Genomic DNA, 11100 nt, shown 5'->3' on the forward strand with positions numbered 1-11100 from the left:
CAAGTTTAAATAAGATCAAAGTCGATCCAGACGACTGATTTTTATTATTATCCTATTTGCTTATAAATGAAATTTCAAGAGTATAATAAGGGGAAAAGTACAAGTGTGCATGTCATATATTGCTATCCAAATATATCTAGGAATCAGCAGCGTCTTCACCGGTTTCGATTGCGTCAGGCGTGGGTTCTTCTAAGTTGCCATCCCTTGTCAACGATATACCTTCAACATCACGCTTAGACAAATCAGTCAGATTTTGTTGGAGGGAAAGTTCGACCTCACAGTGTTCATTGTATTCACCCATGTCAAACAAATCTCTCAGCTTCACATGGACCACTACGCTCCATTCCTTATCGACTTCATCGTCCACATAGTATACAAGGCGAGCCTCGGAAGCAAGAATGTACGGCTCGTCATCTTCACGATCACCAGTGTGAATCGGATTGCTAAAGTTAACACAGGTGTGTCCCAAAATGTCTTGCTTTATGCCTCTACCGGACGTGGTGTCTGCCCAAATGCATCTAAACAGGGCCACAGAAAATTGTCCACTGTAATTCAGCTCGATGATATCTACTAATCTTCCATAATAGGAGACGCCACCAACAGCCATGTTACTATCATGAGCGCTTGCATAACTTCTAGTGTCAGAAGTGACACAAACCCCGCTATTCTGGGTTCTCATTCCATCCTCTCTTGATAGGGTTCTAAACCTGAATCCGTTGACATTGTACGACTTAAAGTGCTTTGCCTGAATATTAGGGCCACATGCGAGCCACTGTAGTTCTCTCGGGTGCATCGAACTTCCCAGTGGTATCTACCAATGAATTAAAGATTATCAGAGTTGAGTGGGAGAAGGCAAGATATTAACGAAAATATAAATGGAAGAGCCATACAGAAGATTCACCTCATTCTTGAACCACTCGGCGAATTCTCTATGGACAACCCTGTCAATGTAGGCTTCGTTTCTTTTGCCAATACTTCGTAGCTGTCTTTTTGTACTAGCCCTAAAATCCCTGAGCATACCATGTGGATCTACTGTTAAAGGTATAAACAAATATTGCCGTCGGGTACAATACGATTCTAAGTGTAATAACTGCACTTACTCTAAGAAATTCTCCACAGTTGCGCAATTGACCAATACGTGACGATGTGCTTGAAGTCTCTCGGTTGGTGACAGATTCAAACTCTCGGAAGCCCCTACCACTTTGCCAATCAGTGGGAACATGCTTGTCGCGTTATTAGTCGCACCTTCGCTCGGTCGATCATCAACACGCAATGGTTGATTGATCCTGCTTTCAACGTTATCTAGATATCTGGAACAAAAGTGAGAATCTCATCGGAAAAGTAGCCCTCTGCAATTGATCCTTCCGGTGCTGCCCTATTACGCACGTACTGCTTAAGACGACCTAGGTACCTTTACGAGCGAGATATGTGTTAGGTTGTTAGCTTATGAAATAACTCAAATGTAAAATTAGTCGTATAGTTACCTTTCAATTGGATACATCCACCTATAATGGACCGGGCCCCCTAGGCGTACCTCTTCGACCAGATGCGCGGTTAGGTGTACCATGGCTGTGAAGAAAGATGGTGGAAAAATTATTTCCATTTGACAAAGAGTGAGGATCACATGTTCTTGTAGGAGAGGAAGTTGTTCAGGGTCTATAGATTTACTGCATAGTCGTCTAAAGAAAGTTGACAAATCAGCCAGGACGACTGCCACTGGGGCTTCCAATACATTCCTGATAGCTATTGGGAGAAGATGTTCCATGAGAATGTGGGAGTCGTGACTTTTCAAGCCGGATATTTTTCGCTGTTGTAGGTCAATACAGCGAGATATGTTGCTTGAATGACCATCTGGAAAGATGACATTCTTTAAGTTCCTAAGAAAAACGTCCTTCTGTGAATTCGACATGGAGAATATTGCAGTGGGATACTTTCCATCTTCTCGTGGCCAGAGTTCATGCCTAATTCCCATCAGCTGGAGGTCTTTTCGAGCTTTGAGGTTGTCCTTGGATTTACCACTATCGTTCAGTATCGTATAGATAATGTTGTCGCACACATTTTTCTCTATGTGCATCACGTCCAGATTGTGACGCAACAAATTATACTCCCAATATGGGAGTTCAAAGAATATACTCCTTTTTTTCCAAGGAGGCTCGTCTTGTAATGCAGCCTGTTGTCCGCGCGCTCTTTTACCGGCTTCCGTTTGCACCTTGCCAAGCTTGACATGCACATTATCCAACTGTCTCAAAATATCTCCACCCGATAATGTTACAGGCGGTCCTCTGACCTCTACCTTCCCATCAAATCTGACCCGGTCCTGCCGAAATCTGTGGCTTTGTTTCAGAAAGCGCCGATGACCCATGAAACACCATTTCTGACTAAACGTGAGTCGCTTAGACTCGGCATCCAGGTTGCACGTAGGACATGCTCTTCCACCGTACGTATTCCACCCAGATAAGTTGCCCAACCCTGGAAAATCGCTGATTGTCCACATCAACGCAGCATGCAGCTTGAATGTTTTTTTCTCACTAGTGTCGTACGTATCAACACCACGCCACAGCTGCTTCAACTCATCTATCAACGGCTGTAAGTAGACATCTATGTCATTACCAGGCATCTTGGGACCAGGAATAATCATAGACAACAAGAAAGAGCTGGGTCTCATACAACTCCATGGGGGCAGGTTGTAGGGGATGAGAATCACGGGCCAGATCGAGTACCTTGAGCTGAGATTTCCGAAGGGATTAAAGCCATCGCTAGCTAAGGCTAAGCGAACGCTGCGTGGATCGCCACTGAAGTGAGTATATCTTCTATCAAATGCCTTCCATGCCTCTCCGTCTCGTGGATGCCTCAAAAAACCATCCGAGTTAGGACCTTTCTTGTGCCACAACATGTCAACAGATGTCTTACTGGACATGAACATCCGCTGCAGTCGTGGAACAAGGGGAAAGTACCGAAGAACCTTCGCCGCCTGCGGCTTCCCTTTCTTCTTAACAACCACATTGATCCGGATAATGGAATTCCTCCTAGTCTTTTGCTTCCATCTCGAGGTCCCACATATCTTGCACCTAGACAGTATTTGATCGCTGCCCTGATATAGCATGCAGTCATTCGGACATGCATCTATCTTCTTGTACGCAATACCGAGCTTTCGTATGATCCTCTTGGCATCGTGCAGTGAAGCCGGAATCTTTGCATGCTCAAAGGCCTCACACAGTAACTCTAGTATCATTCCGAATGCCTTGTCGCTCACGCCGCACATGCACTTTATATGGTATAGCCTGACCAAGAAAGACAACTTCGAGAATTTCGCACAACCCGAATACAATTCCTGCTCTCCATCCTCAAGCAGCTCATCAAAATGATGGGCCGCTGAACTAGGTTCGCTATACAAATAAGGCAACTCTTCGGCATCCCCCTCAAAATCTTTGTTGCTCGAGTCATCTTCATCGACAACAGAATCTGAAAAGTTGAATGCCTCACGAACCATGTCGCGCATTGGATCTCGATAGACGCTACCAGGGTCAGTTTCCTGTGTCTCAGTAGAACTCTCTCCTACGCGTCTCTCCCCATGATGTAACCAAAAAGTATACTTAGCAGGAAACGGTTTTAACAGCAAGTGATCGTAAGCATCCTCTCTAGTTTGGAATAGCCGGAACCCACACGAAGGACATGGACAATGTATCATCCCATCGGATGATGCATTTGCAAATGCGAAATCCAAAAATTTGTTCAACCCGGCTTTGTATTCGATACTACCTCGTGGCCTTGAGATCCAACTCTTATCTATATCTATTTTTATGATGTTCATATAAACGAATGAATAAAACTTTAATAAGGAAATACAAATAGAAAATAATTAAAAAAAAAAAAATTCGGACGTACTGTCCAACGGGATATATTAAAGGGAAAATTTTTCTTAAGAACCATTAGGAAGATTTAATTATTAAAAAGGACGTTTAATACCAAAATTATTAAGAAGGACTAAATCTTTTTATAATGTTTAAGATGTAGAATCAAATCTTTTATAATATTTTTTATTTTTGTGATCTTTACCCAACGAAAAAAAAGACAAAAGATCATAAAAGTAATAAATAAATAAATAAATAAGTAAATAATAAAATTACTAAAAATTTTAAAAATATAAAAATAATTAATTTAAAAATAATAAAAATAAATAAATAAACAGTTAAAATTAATATTTTAATAATCAAATCTCCCTGACAATCTTTTAGACTAAATTTTTTAAAAGTAATTAACTTATTAATCTCAAGTGAATTTTCATGCATATCTGTATAACGTTAAGAATCAAACAACATATATTAAAGATTTTAAAAATTAAATAAAAGTATAGTTAAGAATATATTTATTTCCTTATAATAAGATTTGAATATTCTTCTTAAATATTATAAAAAGATTTGGTATTTTTTAATAATTTTAGTATTAAAGATTCTTTTTAATAATTAAATCTTCATAACGGGAGAGTAATATTCGATATTAATTCAGTAAGTAATACAAAAGAGAGAACGGGAGAATAACCCGAAAATGAAACATAGATAAAGGTACTTGTATCCGGGATAATAGATAGAATATAAATGGTATTAGGAAAGTTGCTTACTCATGGTCTAATTCTGCACTTTTAAGAAATTACTGAAAGAAAGAATTTCTGGTTCCGAAGCCAAAAAATGAAATGGAAAAGACGAGCTTCCTTATCACCTAAAAAAAAGGGGGCAGTAAAAAAAGTTAGAGTGTAACGATATAAAACACAAAAGTATAAATAACAGATCACAGTGCACAAAAAAATAAGAAAGTCTTTGAATCTGTTCATGTCGAGAGTGAAATAAATTGAAAAATGTTTTGGTGAGCATCTCTTCCCACACTTCCAGCACTTGTTTCCCATCTTCCAAGTTGCCTTTTCATTTTGCCTGATCCTTATTTATTAGATTTTCAGTGATACATCATTATTTATCTTTCATTTATGATCATTTTTATATATACATTAACGGTACATGTCAGTAAGATAAATCAAGGTTCCTGATTTGAGAAATGTAACGAATTCATCATACAAATCGTTAATCATAGTAAACAATATAAGGAAATGGCTAATACATGTGGGAAGTGAGATCCGAAAAGAAATTGTAGCCACTGTATGTTACATAAAGAAAGCCATCTTCATCCTTCTATTCATATATGGTTTAAATAATTGCTCCTGTAGGAGGAAGTACATTGTCCACTAAAATGAAGATGGCCTTTTCAGCACTTAACTATTGATATTATTACCAAAAGAGTATAACTAATACTCCACCTTAAATTTGTCATTTATCAGCTGGATAAAGAAAATCAATGACCATGATCACTGGCTAAGAACTAAGATGTAAATACACAATTCAGATGCAGTTCAACAAGAATTAATTCAGGTCCTATCACAATATAAAGAAACATATCAAGTGAAGAAAAATATGGTAAGAAGCCTAATCGGCAGCTTTATTATATCATGGTGCATATATTAATATCAACCAAAGTTGATGTTAAATATTTCATTGAAAGTAGCATATCGCTGCACTATCCTCATTTATTACCATTAGAAAAACGACAACAGTTGGTCATAAAAGTGAACACAATTTGATTAGTATACCCCAAAACAGCTCCACTAGTCATATTATATACATCTTGCTATGTTATTTTTAGACCAACCCCTCAAAAGTTCCTCACTATCAACTTATTTTAAGACTACATAAACAGCTATACTAGTCATTTTATATTACCAACACAAAGATTAATACTAAAGCGAACCAAATAGTAGAAATCAAAGTAATCATGAACCAATTTGAAAAATAATAAGTGCTAGAATCCCAACACAATCTTAGGGAACAAACTCGGTCAATGAAGTAACAGTAAAGAGAAACTCAGTAAGGTCTTGAACAGAGCACTTTTTTTGTGTGCTAAGGTCTTAAACAGAGCAAGAGGAAACAAAAATGTGATTAACAAAGCACAAAAGCTAAACTTAGTAACTAAGAATTCTAAAAAAAATGAAACTTTATAAGTAAACACGCAGAGTCCATATATAATATCTCCATTGTTTTTCATACTTGGAAGATTGACCAAAATCCTATCTTATGTAAACCAAGTTCTCTATCAATAATTAGTATCTAAACCAGCCAAGCTAGCTAACTGAGGAAACTAATTAAGTACTAATTTCAAGTTTCACATAAATAATAATACAAAGGAAACCTCTAATTATTTTTTGAAAAAAATTAAACTAATTAAAATAAGTACATAAATAATTATATCTCTAATTGATATTTATTAAGTCAAATTTCACTTCCTATTATTACTATTACCTAAAAACTCTAAGTGCATTTTATCCTCGTTGATTAATCGTTATGTATACATAGTTATATACTGTTTTAATTTATTTAATATATAAACTAAAAGAATGGTCAATCATCCATTCATAGGAGACATATATGAAATAATATGTGATTAACAATTGCTTCTCTTCTAGTGACATGTAAACATAAAGAGCATGTCATATATATTCTGATTTAAATGCCCCCTCTCTATCTCTCTCTGATCTGTTTCCTTTTATAATAATATATAGTAGAAACTAGGCCTTGCAGCTTGTATTATGGCATAACAGCAGACAAAATGAGACAGCATAAAACATGCAGGGTGAAACCAGCAACTATGTCTGAGTATATGAATCAACGACTGACATAACACGGAGAATTTCTATAGACCACAGCTAGATAAAACTTAGCTCGTTCAATCTTCTGTCCAGGCACAGGCAGAGAAATATATAATAAATGAATAAATGTATTAATAATTCTGTTGAAATCTGTTGAACATAACAGGTACCAATCAGTCCAACTAAAAATGGAATAAAGACTCATGTATCTATATGTTTATTATAACTTAGTAACTCCTCTTGATCTCAACAGTTAATTCATTAGTCAGAGTTTTTGGAAATTAGAATGTCATCAAATATACTATATTATCAGTTATCCAACATTTTCCAAAACTCACATAATATTGCTTATTCGAATTTAATATTACTAATAATAGGCAAAAGATGCAGTGGTGAGACGTTGTCAATGCAGGTAAGTATTGGTTATAACACATAGACAATATTATGGTTACATCAGGATCAAATCCTTCTTACTATAACCCTTTCCTAACTAGGAGAATGATCAATTCCACTACTCACATATGCAAAAGATGAATGGATGCAATATTGCTAAATAAAATTTATCATAGTGGATTCAATAGTTTATACATTCAAAATTGTTTACTCCTCTTCATCTTAATTCTCTGAGGTCACTTTCTTTCCGTCTTCATCTATCTTCAATAGTTTAACCAAATTGAATAAAGTATGAAATAATCAAACAAATCCAAACTTAAAAGATCAAATATTAGTGTTACAAGTTCAAATACCATAATTTGAGAAAGGAGGAAGAGGAGGGGAGGCAACAATTACATGTTCCAATGGTTTGTTTAGCGTAAAAATTTATTAACATGGTTTTAAACTGTAAAACCTAATTAAAAATCAAATAAAACTAGAGAAAAGTCAATGACTACCCTATATACATGTGGCCACCTCTTTAAACATTTTTTTTTGTTTTTTTACCGATTCATGTCTCTAACGTGGAGATTAGAAATGGTTGGTTAAGACAAATTGACTTTAAATAAAGACGACTTGGCAACACATGCTGCATGCAGCAACTTGCTATACTTTTGTTCATTCTAATATTATCTTACTTTAGTTATGTCCAGAAACAATAAGCCTTTAGCACAATTCGATCGAGTTCACTAATACTCAATCTGATGAGGGCCTATTATTCACAAGAGATCATTGTTTTGGGAAACAAACCAGACAAGCCAGTTGAACTGAAAAAAATTCTAAAACCGATGCCTATAGTAATTAGAGTTGGGAACAGATTTGTTTGAAGAAATATAATTTTTTACAATAATGTTTCAGAAGCAATAAAAAATTAATCGCACTGAATGAAATCCCTAACTCGAAACCGCTTCAATTAGCCACAATTTATAGAAGATATAGACAAATACATGTTCAGAACTCTGAACCAATAATGAAAACCAGAAGAAAAGCTCAATGTGGAAGAACAAACCGGTGAAAGGGGGAGGCAGCGATAGCTAGGATTCGCGCACGGTGGAGGACGGTGTCGGGGTTTCACGCACTACCGATGATATGCTCAACTTCGTCGCCGGTGATGGAACCACAGTTGGCCGCTGCGCGATTCGACGGCGAACACGGAAGCGCCGAGTGGAGCAGATGGTACGCGGCTCTGCTCCCGCTCGTGTTTGGCGCGCTACCAAAATGAAGTGACGGGTTTCTGCAAATTTGGGGGGAGGGGGTTTCAATTAATAGCAGTAAAGTAGAATGGGGAATTGAATTAAGGAATTGAAACTCACCTGGCGGAGTTTCTGGGTGTACTCGCGGGTAGGTTGCGCCAGAGGGAGGTTGGGTGCTCTTCGCGCCTCTGCTCGTGCTTTCGTTCGCGCCAAGAGGCTAAGTGAAATCAGCATGGTTAGTTGAAGATATATACACCAAATTCGAAGCGGTTCGGATTGCACGGCCGATATCCAGGGAGGTTTAGCGGTACCTGCCAGACCGCCGTGGATCTCTGCCAGGATCTTGTAAACTAGCGGCGTTTTTAGCTAGGGCCGTTGTTTCTCCGCCGCTAGGCTCCGTATTTGCTGTAGTGTATTTAGTATATTTAAATATTTATTATAAGATATTACGTTTTTATTATTTTAATTTTTTAATATTTATAAATATATTTTTATATTGTATCATTCTATACAATTTGAATAGACATAAATCATTTTTTTATATTGCTCTCTCTTACCTTTTCTAACATGGTATAAGAGTCATAGTATCTTTTTTTAGGAGAATATGTTATTTTTCTTCTGGTGAAAGTACTGTATTTTTCATACTTTTTTTCCGTGCCATTTTTTTTCTTTTCTTTTGTCAATGATTTGATACTTTTTCACCTCATCGATTAGCTCATTCACTACTTACTTATTCTCATGGAGAAATCATATGTTTTTCGTCACCTTTCGATAGTTTGCCATTTCTTCACACTTCGTCACTTTTCAGCAGTTGGCCACTCTTGTGGCAGTTCTGTCTGCGCTTTCCTTACGGCAGTTCCGTCTGGGTTTCCTTGTGGCAATTCCGTTACATTTTTTTCGTGGCAGTTCTGTTTGCGTTTCTTTGTAACCGTTTCTGATGCCGAAACGTCGCTTGGGTCACCAATCTTGGCGAGGTTAACAACCCTACTATGGTGAAAGTAGCCAAGAACCCACCTTGGCTGGCTAAGCCAAGAATGCACCTCTTACTCTCAAAGAGTCTAGAGGAAAATAAGCACACATCTGATTTAAATATATAACTCAATCAATTCAACTCATAAATAAAAGGGATACATACGCATATTTATACTAGTAGGGGAGGGGAAGCCTTTGAGTATTAGGCGATGTGGTACTAATTCATATGCATATTATAATAACATAACTAACCTTTACTACTTTAACTAATATTTCTACTAACCTAATAGATACTCCTGCATCATTCTCCCTAGGTTGAAAGAGGCTTGGTCTTATCTTCTATTGATTCTGCATCTTCTTCATAGTAAGGTGACAGATCAACCACGTTAAAAGTGGCAGATACTCCATAGTCTCACTACAACAAAACAACATTTTGGCGACGGTTTTTTTAATGGTTGGCGATAGTTTTAACCGTTACTAGATGTTTTCGCGACAGTTAAAAAAAGCGTCACAGATTTGAGCGTCGCCAGCTGACATAGTGATGGTTTTGGACCACCGTTGGTAAGAAGTGTCGCTAAATTGTTTGTGACGGTTTTTGAAGTACAAAACTGTCACTAATTTGTAACACTTGTCAAGGTGTTTTTTGTACTGTATTTCGTGACATTTTCAAACTGTCATTAAATTACTAAATCCAGCGATAGTTTTTTTTCTATTTCGTGACTGTTTTAAACTGTCATGAAATTTTTAGCTACAATTTGAAACCGTCATTAAGTTACTAGTTCTTATGACCGCTTTTAGGTACATTTAATGACTTTTTAAAGCGTCACAATATTTTTAGTGACGATTTTTTGATTTAAAATCGTCGCTAAATTACTAATTCCTGTGACAGTTTTTTCCTGTATTTAGTGACTGTTTTAAACCCTCATAATCTCTCTAACATCAATGCTTTCTTTTATTAATTATTGTAAAAATTATTTCTATTATAAATAATAATTTATGTGTTTACCAACAACATAATAAATGGCATTATATTTCAACAAATTTAAACTAAATCTCACAAGTTTTACAAAAATATAAACAATATATTTCAAAAGTTAAATTCTACAAGTTTTACATAGTCATAATCCATAAAATGTAAATTCAAAAAATCCTAACTTAATCCAAACATATAAAGCTAACAATTGTACTTGTAACCTAATCCTCAATTTTTCTCTTTAACTTCGCTTCACGTTCAACCTCAATAGTACCCAGCTTCAACAATTGCTTCACAAGCAACTCTTGTCCTTTGCAAATGAGAGAATGCAATGATTAGAATGCATTCACGAATAGAAATTTGAAGTCCATAACATAAAACTCAGCATCGTACCTTGGAAAGAATAGAAATTTGAAGACCTCTTAAAATAGCAACAGGTCCAACAGCTTTTAACTACATGGATACAAATTTCAGAACAGCTTCTCTTTAGAAAATGAAAATCTATCATTATTCTCCAACCCCTAATTGAGGAAGAGATCCCTTTTAAATTTTTGTAATGGAATATAAATAAACCAAAACTCAAAACTATTAAACCCTGGTAAGAAACTGCATGTACAAAATTTTACTTTGTGCCATCATATAATATTTCTCATTACTTTCTAGATAATGCTGTAAAACAGAATTTTGGAAGAAATAAGCAATATAATTATTAATAGCCAAGCTTAAAAAAGAAAGGTGCAATTTCAGAAAGGAAACTTGCCTTGGCCTGATCACTTTTATCCTCATTTTCAACACTAGATTCACTCTTATCAAGAAAACTGCCACATTGTGCTTCGTCAATA

At 36.2% G+C, this 11100-nt stretch overlaps 1 protein-coding gene and 1 long non-coding RNA gene across 2 annotated transcripts; both read right to left on the bottom strand.

Annotated features, from left to right (window-relative positions):
• Positions 1 to 136: 136 nt before the first annotated feature.
• LOC112769487 (uncharacterized) lies at positions 137 to 3811 on the bottom strand. Its single transcript, XM_025814000.1, has 4 exons — positions 1485 to 3811; positions 1101 to 1310; positions 902 to 1010; positions 137 to 811 (listed from the first exon to the last, which is right to left on the bottom strand). Exons 1-4 carry the CDS (start codon positions 3809 to 3811, stop codon positions 137 to 139), a joined length of 3321 nt encoding a protein of 1106 aa, XP_025669785.1.
• Positions 3812 to 10348: 6537 nt separating this feature from the next.
• LOC140181546 (uncharacterized) lies at positions 10349 to 10754 on the bottom strand. The gene is made up of 2 exons (XR_011876325.1): positions 10652 to 10754; positions 10349 to 10568 (listed from the first exon to the last, which is right to left on the bottom strand). It is a non-coding gene; the product is annotated as an uncharacterized lncRNA (long non-coding RNA).
• Positions 10755 to 11100: the final 346 nt, after the last annotated feature.

This window comes from Arachis hypogaea, chromosome 18, assembly GCF_003086295.3.
Source record: "Arachis hypogaea cultivar Tifrunner chromosome 18, arahy.Tifrunner.gnm2.J5K5, whole genome shotgun sequence".
Classification (NCBI taxonomy): Eukaryota; Viridiplantae; Streptophyta; class Magnoliopsida; order Fabales; family Fabaceae; genus Arachis; species Arachis hypogaea.

Bases quoted from the DNA above. Each gene is read 5' to 3' on its own strand.
- LOC112769487 (XM_025814000.1), bottom strand. From the start codon at position 3,811: ATGAACATCATAAAAATAGATATAGATAAGAGTTGGATCTCAAGGCCA. The intron at 1,311-1,484 runs GTAACTATACGA...CTTTTGTTCCAG, and splicing joins TGGATGTATCCAATTGAAAG to ATATCTAGATAACGTTGAAA. The intron at 1,011-1,100 runs GTAAGTGCAGTT...TGGTATGCTCAG, and splicing joins ACTGTGGAGAATTTCTTAGA to GGATTTTAGGGCTAGTACAA.